This window comes from Tursiops truncatus, chromosome 6, assembly GCF_011762595.2.
Source record: "Tursiops truncatus isolate mTurTru1 chromosome 6, mTurTru1.mat.Y, whole genome shotgun sequence".
Taxonomy (NCBI): domain Eukaryota; kingdom Metazoa; phylum Chordata; class Mammalia; order Artiodactyla; family Delphinidae; genus Tursiops; species Tursiops truncatus.
Genome location: NC_047039.1, coordinates 109,564,153 through 109,582,583, shown reverse-complemented (window position 1 = coordinate 109,582,583; position 18,431 = coordinate 109,564,153). Strand labels below are relative to the sequence as shown.

Here is an 18,431-nt window from a genome sequence, read left to right as displayed (position 1 = left end):
CACGTGCGTGCGTTTGTGTGTATATGTGCGTGTGTGAGCGCACACGTCTGTGTTCCTTCTCTGGAATGCAACATCAGCAGGACAGCGTGGGTGTGGAGCCGCGCAGGCTGCCGCAGGAGGGAGGGGACTCCAGGCTGGCACAGGCCCTGTCAATTCCCAGCTCACCTTGTTTTCATCAAAGACGTTGAAAACAAATGTGGCGAACTTGGTGGGGTCTCCAAACGGGAAGAACTGCTTGTAGATCTTCTGGAAGCCCGCTGCATCCAGCTGCCCGCTGGGGCAGTCCTTGATGAAGCCTTTGTACCTGGAGGTAGAGGCCAGGTGAGAGAGGGTAAAGGAGACTCCAGCATCACCCACCTGCTGGGAGCTCCTGCCCAGCGTCCTGAAAGCCTGTGAGTCCCTGTCCAGGGAGACAGTGCCACACGGGGTTGTGAGCACAGACCTGGACTCCACAGGCATGGACTCATCCCACCTCTGCCTCTTGCTAGCTGTGTGACCTGGGACAGGTGGTCACACCTCTCTTAGCCTCATCTGTCCCAGAGGGATAAGAGTCACTTGGCCACTCGGCCCCCTGCTCCACACAGGTGACTAAAACAAAACTTGCATGAACGACCTCCCGGAAGTCCCACACTCGCACAAGGTACTCCCCGCTTCCCGACCCTCTCCACTGAGCCCCTCCCGGAGCCAGGCAGGCTGGTGGTGCTGGTGGCGCTGGTGGGCAGAGGCACCATATGGGGCCGGCAGCTGGCTCCTCCCACATGCCTACCCCGCAGTGTGCACACACCCGCTCCCCTGCCTCTGTTCCCAGAGAACTGTGTAAACGACGCGGGAGCCGCCCAGCAAGCTCGGAGGGCATCCTGGTGGTTTCCAACTGGACCTGTCCACCCTGCATTCCCAGTGCCCAGGGACCCTCCAGATACCCGGCCAGCTGATGGCAACATGGCTTTGCAGCCCAAACCCCAGTCCTGCCATTTGCTAGCTGCATCCTCAGGCAGGTGCCTTCACCTCTCTGAGCCTGACTCTCCTCATCTATAAACAGGGACAGCTTTCACATCCATCCTGCGGGGACTGCGTGAGATGATGATGCAGCATACTTGGCACAGGGCTGGACGTAAAAAATAAGCAATGGCATGACCTTTAGTATCATGACCTCAATGTGTTCTTTTATTTTTTTATTTTTTATTTTCTTTTCTGTACACGGGCCTCTCACTGTTGTGGCTTCTCCCGCTGCGGAGCACAGGCTCCGGACGCGCAGGCTCAGCGGCCATGGCTCACGGGCCTAGCCGCTCCGCGGCATGTGGGATCCTCCCGGACCGGGACACGAACCCGTGTCCCCTGCATCGGCAGGCGGACTCTCAACCACTGCGCCACCAGGGAAGCCCCAATGTGTTCTTTTAAATCAATTCATAAGTTGGCTCCTGCGTGTAGCTTGGCAACTCCAACCAGGACATACATTCCCCTGAGGAGGATTCCCAGCACAAAGGGGGGCTAGAGAGAGGGGTCAGCTATTATCAGCTACCAGCTGCTACCTCTGCTGGACCACTGTCTGCTGGGAACTTTGCAAACCTGATTCTCCTGGAACGCCCATAACAGCCCTATGAGCCCTATGATGAAGTCCCCCCCCTTTTTTTTTTTTTTTGGCCACGTGGCTTGTGGGATCTTAGTTCCCCGACCAGGGATTGAACCTGGGCCCCAGCAGTGAAAGTGCGGAGTCCTAACCACTGGACCGCCAGGGAAGTCCCAAGCCCATTTTAAAGATGAGGAAACTGAGGCTTCGAGACGGGGAGATCTGCAAGTCCTTGCAGCCCAGACTGGAGCCGAGGTGGGGTTCAGAGTAACCACTGATGGGGCCAGATGCTCAGAGACACGGGCTCGCTGAAGATGTCCCCTCCTTCCAGCCCCCCTGTTCTCTGGTCTACCCAGGGCCACTCTCCCGTCACGTCCCGGGAAAGTTGCTGGTGGCGCCGTGACTGAGGGCCGTATACACAGAGAGCATGTGGAGAAGCCACTGTCCCTCCACCCATCAGAGAACAAGCTAAGGGGCCCAGGCTGGGTGAAGGGACACGCAGGGCACCGGAAGTAGGGAGCCTTGGGAATTCTGAGGCCTAAGTGATCAAGGTCAGATGTCAGAAAGAAAGCAAGACAAGACTCTTGCTAACATGTCAGCGGTTCCTTAGGGGCGAGGGCGAGGCTGGGAGATGGAGTGGGGCGTGGCGTTGCGCTGCCGTAGGCACCCACTCTCCCGCAGAGCTCCCCAGCAAGCATGAGGCTGTAAGAAACGGCTGGGCCTGTGCGCGCCTCCCCACCCACCCCCTGGGGCACCTCGAGGGGCCAGAGGCCCAGGGAGGCGGTCCCGGCCCAGTAACCAGGATCGCTGCCCCATCTCGCCACCACCTGCACCTCTGACGACAGCCCCGTGCGGGGCACTGGCCTAAGCCTTCGTGGGCGGTTCCTCCTGCAGTCGCCACTCAGCCCTGCTCAGTGGGTTCAGTGATCCCCATTTCACAGATGAAGGCACTGAGGCACAGAGGTCAGGGCCCCTCCCACAGCAGGTACCAGAAAGGAACTCGGCCCCTCCGGGTCCCTCCCCTTGAAGCCTCCTTCCCAGCTGGGTGTTCCAGACTCAAACCTTCACATCTGGGCCAGGACGCAGAGCCAGAGAGGAGCGTTTCAGAGCCTATTCTGGTCCATGACCCCAGGCCCCTGGGCAGGACGGGTCCCTGGACAGGAGGAGGGAACAGGCCCGGCGCCAGGCCGTGATGACCACAGTGGGGCACAGCCGGCTCTGGAGGCCAGAGGGGGGCCATCGCTTCCCCTTGTGTCCCCCAGAGCCTCCCATTTCCCCACAATGGCTGTGTGTCACTTGAGTAATTTGAAAAGATTATTAAAAACAATAAAGGGAGAACAAAAGGTGCCCAGAGGCGTCTCGAGGCCCGGCCCCTGCGGGTGCCTGGCTCCTAGGAGGGAAGACAGTGCAGGTGCCGCAGCAGCGGGAGCTGTCAGTACTGTGAGCACCTGCGGGGGGCCCTGAAGCTTTATTGGGGGCAGGTGGGTACAGGCAGGCTGGCCTCGGTGGGGAGCCTCCAGGGGACTATCTGGTTTCCCCTGCAGAGACTGTCACTGTGGGGCCCCAGCTCCCTTGCTGCCATTAGCAGCAGGCCCACCCCCTCAGGGGCCCAGTCGATGAGGGTTTGCTCCAGCCTGACGGCCCCGCCTCCTCTGGCCACACACCCTCACCGCCCCACGCCACCCATATTCCACACCCTGCCGCACTTTCCAGAGCTTGCCATGCCATCCAGCCGCCAGGCCTTTGGGCCTGCAGGTCCCTGTGCCTGCTCATCTGCTCCCCCATCCCTTGAACGACCCCAGCGCAGCGTGAACCACGCTGTGTCATGTTTGCCACCAGGCTGTGTCCTCCACCCAACAGTGAACTCCCAGTGCCCCGACGCCTTGTACATAACGGGGGCTCAGTAAATGTCCAGTGAGCTCAATGAATGAGTTGAATGAATGAATGAATGAATGAACGAATGAACACACAGAGAGAGGGAGAGGCCAGGTGTCAGGCGTCTTCTTCCTAAGCCCTGGGCACCGTGGTCAGAACCTGAGAACTCCATGCAGATGGTTAGAGCACCACAGATATACGCCCACCCCTCTGTGGATTGATGGGGAACTGGGGGCCCAGAGAGGGAGAGAGACTGGCCCAAGGTCACACAGCAAGTTAGCAGCAGATACAGGGCTCACACCCGGGACTCCTGCCTCCCAGGCTCCCTCTTTGCCAGGCTGCACTGGCCCCAGCCCCATGGAAAGCCAAGAGCCTGCTCCCCAAACATTGCATAACCCCATCCATCGTTCATCATCAGAAGATGGGGGGCACACTGTCTCGCTGGAGCAGAGGGGAGGAGGTCTGTCCCAGACGCCCCACTTGCCCCAGGCCCCAAATTTGCTCTTCAAGTCCTCACAGCTCTGAGGCCAAGACTTCCTGCCATGGTCCGATTCCGAGGTGCAGCCCAGCCCCCGTGGTGGGCCGAGCCAGGACACTCACCCAGGCACACACCCCCACCCACACCCCACCCCACGGCAGGCACCCAAGGGACCTGCGGCTTAATAACAGAGCTCTTGAGACCAGCCTGAGCAGGTCACAGCACGGGTCTGGGGCAAGGCAGCAGTGACCCCGGCCCCGCCACGGCGCAGGCCTGGAACGTGGACGACTCGCTGACAACCGCCGTGGCTCCACCACGCGGAGCCTGTGCGCCCGGTCGGCCTGGAGCAGCTGCGCGGGCGCGGGGTCCTTTACAAATATGAGAATGACCCAGAATTAGAGAAGATCCGAAAAGAGAGAATCTACTCCTGGATGGACATAATAACCACAGGCGGAGACAAAGTACCAAATTACGAAGAAAAGACCAAGATGATTTACAAGGAGCATTTACTCCTGGACGACAAGATTCGCGTCACCTTGGTCGGCGGTGGGTACTTTGACGTGAGAGATAAAGAGGACGGGTGGATCCGGACCATCATGGAGAAAGGAGACACGATCATTCTCCCTGCCGGGATTTACCACCGTTTCACACCGGACGAGAAGAAATACGAGAAGGCCACGCGGCTGTCTGTGGGAGACCCGGTGTGGACGGCATACAACCGGCCGGCTGACAAACTTCGAGGCCCGGAGGCAGAACCTGGAATCGCTGGCGCAGACAGCCTAGCGGTGCCCTGGGGCCTCGTGCACCCCGGCCCCCCTTGTGAAGGTTCCGGATGTGATGGCAGCAGAAAATCTGTCATTTTCTCCTTGCTTTTGTGTTGTAGACTTGAGGCTAGGTGAGCTTTCGTCTGCAAGATCGTTTGATCAGAAAACGTTTTAATGGAAGGGGCTACAGAACTTGTTCGTACATGGAAGCACCTGTGGAAAGCTGGGCAAACGCGTTCATTTTCTCTGATTCAGGATCAGGGGTCAGTGGCCCTGTGTCAGCTGGTGCCTTCAGCTCTGACCGAATGAATTTCATCTCCCCAGATGCAGCCGTTTAGCTGCGCCATCTGGACAATTTTTGGACTTTAAGCAGATACCAGGCGAGGCCATGCCTGCCTTGTGCAGAGGGGTGACAGTGGATGACAGGACTGGGCAGAGAAAAGATGCTTTTCTCCCAAAGCACGGGGGAAGCTGGGGGTGGTGGGGTGCCGTGGGGGACGAGCTGGCATGTTAGGGGGACACTCGCTTGCTTATGCCACTTTCTTGCTCAAAATATAGTAGCTGCCTTAACGTTAAAAGAAAACAAATAAAAATTTTAAAAATAACAGAGTTCCTGCCCAAGAATTCTATCCCAGGATGACTGAGAGATGTACGTGACTGCAGCCCCATCCCTGACCCAGGCTCAGGTTCCAACAGGCCTGGGCCTCTCCCTCTCCCCGCCCTCACCCCCTCTCTCCTTCAGACACGCTGCTGCCTGGAAACCTGCTCTGGGGCCTGCCCTGTGCTCCAGTCCTGGCCCATCCTGTCTCACTGTGAGAGGGGCCCGAGCAAACCCCTTCCCTGCAATGCCCCCCAGTTTCCCTGCTGGTAAAATAAGTGACTTAGACTAGATCAGGGTTTTTCCACCCACGCCACTGACATTTGGGGTCAGATGATTCTTGGTCATGGGGGTCTGTCCGGTGGTTTACCGGCATCCCTGGCCTCTACCTGCTAGATGCCAGGAGCACCCCCGCCCCAGGTTATGACAACCCGAAGTGTCTCCAGACAGTGCCAAATATCCCCCCAGAGCAGAATCACTCCAGTGGAGAACCACGGGGCTAGATGGTCTCTGGGGACCCCCACAAAACGGGGGAAAGGGTCTTCCCCAGTGTCTGCCTTCCAGTGACCTGCAATTTTGAATAATAGGGACCTACTGAGAGCCGGCACAGAGCTATGCGATTTCCAGGCACCATTTCACCAAATCGTCTCAACAGCCCCAGGAGGGGAGGATTATTATGCCCATTGTACAGATGGGGAAACTGAGGCTGGGGGCTGTTAAATCTCCTGGCTCAGGGCCTTCACACGGCATTTCTTTTGCCCGGCCCACTCCTTCCCCTCCTCCTTCCCCCTTTTTTTCTTGGCCTCAGTGCATCTCCCCTAGAGAAGCCCGCTCTGGCCACCCAAGACCCCAGTATACACACCGGTTGACACACTCACAGCACCCTGTCCCTGGCCTGGGCCTCGCAGCTGTGCCTGTAGCCTGTATGATGCCTGGGCCAGTGAGTGCACCACAGGGTCCGTCAGGGCAGGGACCCCGTCTTATAGCTCACCCCGAATCTGCAGGGCCCACTGCAGGTGCTCAGTAAATACCTACTGGAGCTGCACAGCTAGCAAATGGGGAGCCACAACTGGACCCTGCCGCCGCCTCTGTGTGCGGCCAGTCAGCAGCGAGGCCCGAAGCCTCCGTGGCCTGCTTTCCTCAGTGCCTTCAGCCTGACTCCAGACCAAGGGTGGAAGCAGCAGTAATCCTGGCACTGTCGCTGGTGCAGGTTAGGCCGGGGAGGGGGAGTGAGGCACAAACAGCCTTCTGAGGAATTTATATGGAGACCACCCCTCCCACAACCGTGTTCAAGAGCAGGGGTCTCAACTCTCTTTGGGGATGGGAGGAGAAGCTGTGGAACCGAGCCTGGGACGTGGCACGGCTCCTGAGCTCCACACACCCAGTTTCCAGCCACCAGAGCACAGGTTTTCGGCACGGTTGACTGTGCTTGGGAACCAGCTCTCCACGATGGGGTGGAGACGAGAGAAAAAAATCCCAGATTTGACAACTGCATTCTTAAGCCTCTTTAAGAGGGAAAGGGGGAAAAAAAAGAAATCTGTCACTTCATAAAAACACTGAAGGCTGAATGCCACTTAGAAAACACTCCCGACTCAACGCTGGGCTTCCTCCCTGTAAGCTTCCCACCCCGCCTCTAACCGCCACTGCGCCAGCCTGTGTGCCCCAGGGGACTCCAGCACCTCGTCTCCCCCAGTCCCTGCTGCCCCCAGTGCTGGCCATGGGCCTGGCACATAATAGGTGCTCAGTAAAGACTTACGGAATGAATGAACCAACAAATGAATGAAGGAATGAGTGAGCGGATGAATGAATTAGTAAAAGAGTGAGAGAATGAATGAAGGAGTGAGCAAATGAGGGAGTGAGTGAATGAATGAAGGAGTAAGGGAGTGAATGAGGGAGTGAATAAATGAATGAAGGAGTGACTGACTGAATGAATGAGGAGCAAATGAGTGACTGAATGAATGAGGGAGTGAATAAGTGACCGGATGAATGAATGAATGAGTGAATGAAGGCATGAGGGAGCAATGAGGGAGTGAATTAATGAATGAATGAGTGATGAGTGAATGCATGAATGCACGCTGGCCATGAGGCACGGGCCCAACTCCAGCTCAGCATCCCCGTTCTCTGTGGCCCCCAGCATCCCCAACGCCGCCAGGGCCTTGGGTCCCCAAAGGCACCAGCCTGCTAGGACTTTCTGGAATTCACTGCTTGCAGTTCCCACAGAGCCTCGTCCTCTGGGACCCAGCTTGAAGCAAGCCTCGCATAGCCCTCCAGGCCCACCTCCCTCCCCGCCAGGGTTAAGTGCGGCAGATGCTGCTCTCCGCAGTGTGGAAAGTGGGAAGTAAGTAGATGGATAGATAATAAAGCGTAACCCCCAGCTGCAATGAGGGACTGCCGCAGCGGCCCTGGTAAACTGTTCTCCCATTATCTCTTCAAACACCTCCCTTCCCCTGGCATTCCCCTCCCAGCTCCCTGGAGACCTGCCTTCAGATGATCCTGGAGGAGGGGCTCGAACACATCCATGAGGATGAGGCCTCTTCCCCGCTCCTCTCCCCTCCCCCATCTCTCTCCTCACCACGTCCCCCCATCCTCCACCGCCTTCAGCTCTGTGGGGTTTCCCAAAGCCAGAGCCAGCAGAGCTGAGCCTCCGTAGCCCAGGCCGTGGAGGCCAGCAAGCTGGACCTAGACTCCACACACACACACACACAGAGCTGTGAGACCCAGGCAAGTGTCTCTGCCCCTCAGAGCCTCAGTTTCTTCATCTGTAAAACGGGCTGTTCCTGGACTGACCCCACGGCATTGGCGGCGGCCTCCTTACCCACAGCTGTGACTGCGGAGGAGGGTCCAGGATTGACAGCTGGCCCCGTGGAGGCGGCTGCAGAATTCCTCCTGCTTCCGCCCACTTTTTGTTACAATACCATCGGGTTATTTGGTTATTATAAATGTAACAAAAGCATTACAGACAACTTGTAAAATAGAAAATATAAGAGAAAAAAGAATACCCATGATGCCACCACCCCCAGCACACCCACTTCTAGCCTCTGGCCAGTCTCCTTTCCATCTTCTTTTCCCTCCACTATCTTCATCATGGAACTGTGTTGGGGCACTATTTGTGCCCTGCTGTTCCCCCTTGGGATGGCGTTCCCTTCACCCTCCAGGTGATCACAATTTCACGGTCGCCTTTAAGGGCCTGGGACCTGCTACAGTTTCCTAGTCAGTCCCCACCGAGGTTCCCGACCTTCCATTGTGGTGAATGGAGCTTGGTCAAGAACAAGGGATCCGGTGGGCAGGGGCCTCGGGCTGGCTGTGGACCTGACACCGGCCCCACCTCCTGACGCCCCAGCCTCCTCCCGTCTCTGCCAAATACAGAGCTAGGAGCAGCAGAGATGACACCATGGGTGTCCAGCATGAAGCCGGGTGTGAGGTGAGCGCCCAGCTGGCCCGGCTCAGGCATCACATCCCTGTGGCCTGGTCTGCAGTCCTGACCACCTGGGGCCTCAGCTCTCCTGGAGGACCTGGGATGTGCCCAGCTCTGCTTCTGCTCACTGGGTGGCCCAGGACAAGTAACAGAGTCACAGAAGACCCCTGGGTCTGGTTCCTATTCTGGGGAGCAGCTACTGAAAGTCAGCACCAAACAAGACGATCCTGTACCAGGCTGGAGAAACAGGGGCAGGGTGGTCAGTGCAGACCTCTCCCAGGAGGTGACATTGCAGCGAAGATGCCAAGATCTGGGGCAGAGGGAACAGCAGAGGGAACAGCAAGGATGGAGGCCCTAAGGTAGGAAGGAGCGTGGCATGGCTGAGGGACAGTAAGTGTGGCTGGTGCCTGGTAAGCCGGGGAGACAGTGAGGCCAGAGACCTTGGGGAGCCCCGAGGACCAGGCAATAAAGGCTGGATCTTTATTCTAAGTGCAGTAAGAAGCCACGAAGGGTTTTAAGCAAGAGAGAGAGAGAAACACAGGAGGAAACTGAAGCCGCCCTGGCTGAATCCACCCACACATGTCACAGGTGGGACAGGAAAACTCTGTCCATTGCGACCCCGCTGCTCTCCGTGTGCCCCTCCCTCCCATTTCCCAATCCCACCCCAGATGGTTTGGTGCTAAATTGTTTGCTGCCCTGGTAGTCTGGGCTCAGGAACCTCAGTTTTCCCAAGGAAGGGCAGGCATTCCCCAGCTATCAGGTGCCAGAGAGCCATTTAGGACATGAAAGGGCATGGCTGGAGGCCGTGGTGAGAAAGGGTCCTCTGAAATGGGCCCGGGCACTTGGGATGCAGGTGCTTGTCCCATTTGTTTCCTGTGCAAAGGACAGAGGGGATAGCGGGCTGATTGGATCTGGCCTCTAACCCAGCAGTCTTGTGTTATGGTCCCAGTGAACCAGGGAGGTGTAGGCCCATCATGGGATTACAAATTGGTTCATTTCGTGTGCTAAGAATAATTACACGGTCTGCCCACAGCACTGGAGGAGACTGATCCAGAGTGCCATAATCTGTGATCCATTACTGATGTCTGCTGTGGACACAGGTGGGGAGAGTGGCGGTATGAGTGTCGCTGTTTAACCATCCCTAGTCTACCTTCACCCTGTGGGGTATAACCATTCTAGGATACAACAGTGAGGTGGGTGGTGGGCTGACCCAAGAGGGTTAGAGAAAGGCACCACCAAAATGAGTCAAAGGGCATTTACTTGAGGTCCACGGAACTTTGTGGCAAAGAAAAGATCTATATTTTTCTTTATAAGCTCTTTAGAGAGAGTTCCCCTACAGCAAGGACTGGGCATCACAAGGGCCCTGGTTTTGTTGTACAAGCCTCAACTGTCCCCTCCAGGCCGGCCTCCTTGGCCTCCCTGCTGTTCTTCAAACACACCAAGCCCCTTCCCACTGCTGAGCCTCTGTCCTTGCCGTTCCCTGTGCCTGGAACACCGTTCTGTGGTTGAGTCCTGTTGTCCAGGTCACGGCTCAGATGTCAGCTTGATGAAGGACCAAAAATCCCTCCACCTGTTTGGGATTCAGTTTCCCCATCAACATAATGAGGGGAGGACCCTCAACCTCAGGATCCCTCCATGGTTATCCTGATCAGTGTTATTCGTAGTGTTAGCATTATTAACAAAACAGAGAACTTATTACTCGGCTCTGTTCCAGACGCTGTGTATGAATTAGCTCATTCATTCTTCACGGTGTTCCTATAAAGCTTGACGATTATCACCCTCACTTTCCAGATGGGGAAACTGAGGCACCGAGCAGTCCAGTAACTTGTCCAAGGTTGTTCAGCTCAAGCCCTGGTTCCGGATCCCTTCTGGCCACTTTGCCTCCTGTCTCTCCTGGGGACGAGCCAGGGGAGCGGGGGAGGATGCCAGGGCTCAGGCGTGCCCTGCACCTCCTGGGGCTCAGGAGCCTCGTCTAGCCATGGTGGGACCCCGCTCTGGGCGACTACGAGGACAAAATGAACAAGGCCACATCTGAGAGCGCACCCAGCACACAGCAGCACTGGGGAGGCATCTGCCACGTCGCAAGGACAGACCTCGTCCTCGTCCCTGCTCTGACCTCTGAGCCTCAGCTTAGTTCTCCCATCGCCATGGAGACGATAAACCATGTCGGCCCCCGGGACAGCGCCCAGGAGTCGATGACAATGTGTACGTGAAGCACCTCGGGGCGACGGATGGGTGCTGAGCACCTGCTGTGGCCGGGCCCTGGGGACACAGCAGTGAACAGGGCAGAGCCGGCCTCGAGGCCAGGAGGGGAGGCGGAGGGGGACGCAGACCTGTACCTGCTGTTTGTCCCAGGTGTGTCCTGTTTGTGCCTGGTGTGTCCCCAGCTGTGACACTGGGCTGTGGGAGGTCAGTGGAGGCCCCTGACTCAAGCTGGGGGCTCAGGAGGTTTCAGGGAAGGAGGCCTGAGGGTGAGGAGGTGGTGGCCAAGCAAAGACGAGGAGGGGTGTTCCCAGAAGGGGGAACAGCCCAGGCAAAGGTCAGGAAGCCCCAGAAAGTAAGGTGAATTCGGGAACGGATAGCAATTTGGGCAGGCCAGAGGGCAGAGGGCAGAGGAGAGGAGGAAACGGCAGTGAGACTGGAGGGGTCGGCACAGCAAGGCTGGCCTGAGCCGGGCCTCGTAACCACGTGACCATGCCAGAGGTGCAGACTTCACCTGAGTCCAGGGAGAGTTTAAGCAGAAGCCTGGCATCGTTGAATATTCGCTCAACAAAGACCCCTCTGGCTGCCATGTGGGAAGGAGGGGGATTATGTACAGATGGGGAATCCAGGAAGGCTTCCTGGAGGAGGTGACTTAGGTAAGCCTTGGGAGAGTGGAGTTCAGATGGCCCCGAAAGGAAGGGTGGGAAAAGTGAGTGACAGAGGCTCGGGAAGGCCGGGTACGGCAATCCAGGAGGGAGAGCCTCACAGATAAAAGACCTAGAAACAGGGACTTCCTTGGTGGCACAGTGGTTAAGAATCTGCCTGCCAACACAGGGCACACGGGTCTGATCCCTGGTCCAGGAAGATCCCACAGGCCACGGAACAACCAAGCCCGTATGCCACAACTACTGAGCCTGCGCTCTAGAGCCCGTGAGCCACAACTACTGAGCCTGCGTGCTGCAACGACTGAAACCCGCGCGCCTAGCGCCTGTGCTCCACAACAAAGAGAAGCCACCACAATGAGAAGCCCGTGCACGGCAACGAAGAGTAGCCCCCACTCGCCGCAACTAGAGAAAGCCTGCGCACAGCAACGACGACCCAACGCAGCCAAAAAAAAAAAAAAAAAAACCTAGAAGCAGCAGTATTTCTGGAACGCTCACCTGGGGAAGTGCGGAAGTGGAAAATGAGGTCAGAGGCAGGTCAGGCCCACCTGTTGGGTCCCAGGATGTGGGGGAGGAAGAAGGGAGTGGCAGCTGCTCCCTTTGCATCCACTCCCCCCGTGGGGCACAGCCAGCTCGCCACCCAGGTCCTGCCCACCTAGCCGGGGTCTCCAGCAAGGGGTCAGCAGAGCCAAGCAGGGCAGCCACAGCTCTCCCCCTCTGCCACCTGGACTCAAGGACAGGGAGGTGTAAGCAGTGGCCCCTGGGGAGCCTGGCCCTGCCCCCAGCAGGGCTCCACCAGGCATCTCGTGGCCTGGGCCCTGCTGAGGCCTGCTGTGATGGAGGGCACATCTGTAGGCCTCAGCTCCCCATCTGAACAGTCGACGGAAGACCACTGCCAAGGCTGTCATCTCTTGGGACCTTTACAGGGAATGTCGCCCTGATGCCTCATCATTCTTGTCACACACGTGGGGAAACGGAGGCTGAGGGGGGTTGGATGACTTGAGGTCACTTGGATAGGAAGAGGTAGGAGCAGAGTCCATTTCTAAGCCACCAAACTTTCTGGAAGGTCTCCAAGCTCTCCTCCTCGCTCACCTACTCCCAACTCAGGTTCACCTTACCATGTGTGAGTCTCCCCTGTCTGCTCCACATTCCACAATGACAGACAGTATACCACTCTCACCTCTCTGCCCCAGGGCAGGCATAACTAATCCATTCCAGACCTTCCAGGCATTAATGGTGCTATACTTTCGGTTTGCTCCATGATATACAGCCTCAGAGTCCTTCTTAACACAGCACTCCAGGCAGCTACTATGCATTGATTAGAGCTGGCATCCAAAAAGAAACCTATCTGCCATCCTTGATCCACTTTGATCAATCACTTTATAGACAGGGTGGCTGAACTCTAGAGAAGAGACTTCTCAAGGCCACGGGATGATTTAGGGAAAAAGCTGGGCCTGGGATCCAGTCTCCTGACTTGTTTCTGGTCCAAAACCCTCCCTTGGATGAGCAGAGTCTGCAATTAACACTGGTGGTCCTTAGAGATGCCACACAAGGCAAGGAGTCACCACCACCCCACCCCCATCCCAGTTCAACTGGATCTATGTCAGTCTCCTGTGAACAAAGGAATCTGAACAAAGGCTGCCTGGACTGGTTTGTAGATAAGCCGCTCTCAGAGGGTCCTCCACGTGCCGCTGTCCTGGGCAGCTGGACTGCCATCTCATCAGCACAAAGCCAACACACCCTCTCCCACCCAACAGTTTGGGGAAAAGCAGCTACTCACCACTGCTGGACCTCCTTCTCGGTAACTGCAAAAGAAAACAGAAAAGTGGCCTTTTAGCTCAGGAAGGTGTCCTAGGGGACAGACAGACACAGGGGAGCCTCCTTCCTGCCCTCCCCACCCCGGCCCACAGCCAGTCTGCCCAAGTCTGGACACCAGCCAGCTCCGAACAAGAAGGCGTCTGCAACTCCCACCCCGCCCGGTGAATCGTCCCAGTCAGGAGCTCTGTGTCTAACCCCCCAGAGGACAACACTGGCCCATCCCCTCCAGATGCCCACCGCACTGCCTGGAGGACGGCCGAGATCAGCCTCTTGCGGGCAGAGGCTGGCCTCTCCCTGCAGTCCTGGGCTGGGCAGGCAGGATTATTGTGCCCAGGCCAACACTGGACATAATTCTTCCCCGTCTCGCATCCCTGGGGACAGGACGGTCACAGGAGTCACTGGCTTCCCCAGGCTCTCAGCTGCCCTGCCTGCACATGGGGGGGCCAGGGCAGAAAGGCTGAGCGCCCTCCTCGGCCCTGGCAGCACCCAGCACCTTCCCCTCCTCCACCCATCCCTCCTGCCCCTCAGAGCCATCAGTCCCGGGTTCCTTTTATAGGCAAGACGAGAACAGAGCGGTGCACCGCAAGCTAGAATGAACCGTATAAAGTAGCTGAACCTCCAGCCAAGCCCAAACAGTCATTCTTTACTGAATCAGGAAACAAACGACAAAATGTTGTTTTATGAAAAGGACTGAATCGGTTCAGGTTGGAACAAAACCAGTCATTTCGCTCAAATCACTGAACAAGAATATCTAACCACCTCTAGGGCCTCACTCATTCTCGGGGCAGAGGGGGCGGGGAGTGACTGAGAGAGCACCTCCAGCTCCCCATGCCTCAGTTTCCTCGTTTGTAAAGTGGGAATGATAGTTATAGTACCTTCCACACGAGCTGTCCTGGGAATTCAATCAGGACAGGTGTGACAACTCCTGAATCCCCAGCACAGGGCCTGGCACTCGGAGGTGCTCAACACAGGCCTGTAGAATGAATGAATGAATAAAAGAACGAGTGGACAGGAAGGTGGGTGTTGGGTGCAGGTCAGGTGAATAAAGGAACTGGCATCCCTTCCCAGAGAAGTGAGGAGGGAGGCCCAAGGGGGTCCACCTCACCATTTGTGCCTGATCACACTGGAGGCCACTTTTCAAAAACTGTTCAAAGCCAGCTCGTAACGGCTGCCAGGTCCTGAGCGCCCGCTGCGAGCCTCGATCTGTACCGGGGCGGGCCTCCGCGCTTCGACTCAGCTGCCCGGACAGTGCTCGCACGGAAGCTGTGACTCTGCCCTGGCTGCAAGTGGGGAAACCGGGTTACAAAGCGGGCAGGACGTGAAGTGGTAGTGCGAGGGTCTGAGCTCAGGTCTGTGGCTCGGCCCTCCGCAAGCTCCTACCAGTCCCCTTCTCGTCGGCGCTGTCCTCCCACGAGCCCCATCAGAGGCTAAGGAAGAGCCCCGTCCATCAGCAGGATGCTGACAGAAAGAGCGAGGCAACAGTGAGAGTGTAGGTTACTGGGAACAGCCAGACCTGGTGTAAAACAATACAATTTTCCAAGAGAGTTTCGGCAGAGGGTAGGGGGTGGGAAGGGAGTCCAGCAGGGGGGCGGAGAGGGAAGTGTCCGTGGTCTAACTCAGGGTGGGCTGCCCTACACCCGCCACCCACACCTGGCAGTGAAGGGCAGCAGGGGCTGAGGGGCTGACGCTTAAAAACCCAAGCTGGAGACACAGGAGTCCCACCATAGCACAGCTGGGAGCTTAGGGGCTCATGCTCTGGAGCCAGACTGGACGGCCTCAGCTTAAGCCTAGCACCACAGCTTCCTAGCCGCGTGTCCTTGGCCTAAGGACTTCCCTTCTCTGAGCCTCAGTTTCCTCACCTGTCAAATGGGCTTGCTGTGAAGATGAAAGTGCTTGGTGCTCTTCACGGGCATAGGACTCCCCCAGGTAGGTGGGACCCCATTTTCCCAATGAGGAGACTGAGGCTCAGGCAGGGCTGCTTACTTGCCCGAAGTCACCCAAGGTGACTGGGTGGGGCCAGGGGCCAGGACGGTGCCTCCAGAACCCAGGATGGATGTCCCAGTGGATGCCCCCCCCCCCGCCCACCTTGAGTAAGCCAATGAGCTGCATGACCTTGTATGACCTTGGCGTCATGTGATGTAAACGGCAGGAGCCGGGCAGCAAGGGCTCAGGCGGCCGGCCCACTGCTGACTCTAGGGGAGGCCTCCCAGGGTCAGAGAAGGCTGCCCTGGAGTCCCCCAGCTCAGAAGTCCCAACCCTCCCCTGACCACACACCCCCGCCCCGTCCCCCAGCAGCCTCCCCCCAGGGCCTCTCAGCCTCCAGGCTCCCCTGGGCCCCTCACCAGCCCCTGCCGCATTAGAATGGTCCCATCGCAGAACACTGTGTGGTCAGCAGGCAGCCAAGCTGTGAGCTGGGGAGGGGCAGACAGGCCCTGCCTCGTGCTTTAAGCGAATTAACCTTTAGGAAACAGGTATCCCCTGGCACCGTCCCAGGCCCGGTAGCTGCCACTGCTTGACTGCCTGGAGCCCTGGAGGATCTGGGAGGGTCTTGGAGGGGGGGCAGGCAGCAGGCAGGTCTCGGGGGGGCTGGTCACCTGCCCCCAGCCCCTCCCCAAAGGTCAGGCAGGCCTGCATCCAAACCCCAGCCCCCCGCGTCTAATCACGAGGATATAACCAGGCAAATGCAGAATGGGGGGCATTCCATAAGACAAGTGGCCAGGATACTTTTATAAGTCAGGGTGCGAAAGGTATAAAAGGCAGGGGATTGTTCCAGAAAAAAACCTGAAGAGACAAGGCCATCAAATGCAACTCGCAATGGCTGGCTTGGGTCCTGGATCTGGAGTTAAAGACCAGCTACGACGGGGCTGCTGGGGGAAGCTGCCTACAGGCGGGCAGCTGGATGCCCTGACGGACGCACTGTTGGTTTGTTTAGGAGCAGCAACGGTAGGGAGGTTATGTGGGAGAATGTTCTTTTCCTTGGGATGTGCCCTGAAGCATTTAGGGGTGACGACCAGGATGCCTGCAGCCTCTTGGGAAAGGTTCAGAAATACACACACACATATTTAGAAAGAGACAGGAAGCAAATGTGGCAAAATGCTGACAGCTGGTGAATCTAGACGTGGACACACAGGTGCTCACGGCACTTGTGTTGCTCTTGATCTTTCAAAATAAAAAGCCGGGGGGAAATGTTTGTCCTCATCAGCCCACCACCCGTGTGCCCCCCTCACAGCACCGGAAGGGCCAAGCGTCCTGCCCAGGAGCACACCCCTAGCAGCTCCGACCACCACAGGCACTAGGAGGGAGGAGGGGACTGAGGGACCGTTCTGGGGTCCCTCTGCTTCCGCCCTCCACCCAGATACTAGAGCGACAGGCTCAGGTTCCCAGCTTGGTCCCATCGCCCCGCCTCCCAGAGCCGACACGCGAGTGTGCAATTAACAAGCATCTACCAGGCACTGGGTGGGTCCAGGCTCAGCACGAATGAAGGTCACTTTCAGTGCTACTGGCCCCTGCTCTCCTGCCTTCCCCCAACCCTGTGACCCCCTCAAGCTCCTCTCACTGGTCCCACCTCCAGGCCTTTGTACCTCTGTTCCTTCTGCCCAGAACACACGCCCTCACCTCTGCTACCTGTAACCCCTACACACATTTCAAGTCCCAGCTGGGATGGCCCTTGTCTAGGAAGCCCCGTTTGGGAACTCCCCTCATATGTGGGACTCACTGTTTTACATGTAGTCTGTCTTCTCATCAAGTGTACCACAGAGGATCAGGCGGGGCACTGCCTGCCGGGGCCAAGCCAGGGAAAGGGGGTAACAGGACACCGGTAAAGTGGGGCGGGCCACAGGGAGGGCTCTGGTTGTGTGGTCTCGGGTGAACGACCCCACACCTCTGAGCCTCGGTTTGTTCATCTGTAAAATGGGACAGACAGACTGTCTCTTAGATGAGGAGGATGGGCTTGAAGTGCTTGGTGTGATGTCTGGCGCCCAGCGAGCGCTCAGTAGAAGCCCTTGTTTCCCTCTCACCTTCCCAGCTGGACGCTAAGCCCCCAGGAGGTCAAGGCGCTTCTCCTAGCATCACCCTCAGAGCCCAGCCCAGTGTCCTGTTGATTCCCACATCAACACCAAGCCACTTGGCTGGATTGGGAACACATCCTGAAGCATGTTTCTCACAACATGTTTACCTTCACAATTACAACTGGCTTCGGCCAATTTTAAAAACAAGCTGCCTCTCTCCAGCTCGCCCCCGCCTCCAGGCCTGGGGTGCCCAGGCTCATTAGGAAACCAGTATTTAAGACCTGTCTTGATCACTTGTAGACTGGGTTGCTCCAAACAAGTTACTTAACCTCTCTGAACCTCAGAGTGCTCATCTGAAGGATGGGGTCCAAGCTCCGACCTGGCAGAGTCACCGGGAGGGTTTCTTGAGAGGTGGATAGAAAATTCCCAGCTTAGCAGGGGGCTGAGCTCTACTCCCCTCCTGCTGACTTCCCCAGAGAGCTGGGGGCAGCAGAGCGGGAGGGAGCCTTCTGGGGGCTCGGCGTGGAGAGAGGGACCCAGCCCCTGCCCCCGGCCCAGCCTTCACCTCCCCCTGCTGTGGCAGGGGTGCCCCCAGGGCCCCCTGCTCCCCTCCACCCACAGAGCCGCGTTCCCGGGCCGCCCTCCTTTCCCCGCAGCTCTTGTCTGCCAGGAGCGAACACGAGAGCCGGTCCCTGGAGCCCAGGATAAATGTTGAGTCTGATTTTGATTTCCCTAAAGCAAAATACCTCTCTCCTGATTGAAGCTCAGCTCAAACACGGTGGGCACAGAAAGCAGGGGCTGCAGCCCACAGAGGCGCTGGCGGCAGCAGGAGGGGTGGAGGGCACCCTGCGTGCGAGCCCTTGCCCCCCTCCCCAGCCGCTGTCCTGCGGGCCCTTTCCATCTCCAGGGGCAAAGGCTGCGTGTTGGCCGTGCCTCCGCCACCCCCACTGCAGGAAAACTGTTAGCAAAGGGGCCTCCGGTTTGATTCACACAAAAAGAGAACTGGGGGCTGTTGGGACCTGGCCGCCAGCACCCCCTTGTCACT

The 18,431-nt window shown here is 57.7% G+C and overlaps 1 protein-coding gene and 1 pseudogene across 1 annotated transcript in view; one reads left to right on the top strand and one right to left on the bottom strand.

Moving 5' to 3' along the window:
- Positions 1-18,431, bottom strand: part of NCS1 (neuronal calcium sensor 1) — a 61,148-nt gene that overhangs the window by 23,750 nt on the left and 18,967 nt on the right. Inside the window, exons 2-3 of the mRNA XM_033858847.2 lie at positions 13,342-13,366; positions 166-304 (exon numbers count right to left, since the gene is read on the bottom strand). Of these exons, the coding sequence (XP_033714738.1) occupies positions 166-304; positions 13,342-13,366 (164 nt within the window). The remainder of the gene's footprint in view (positions 1-165; positions 305-13,341; positions 13,367-18,431) is intronic.
- On the top strand, positions 605-4,703 carry LOC117312748 (acireductone dioxygenase-like; annotated as a pseudogene).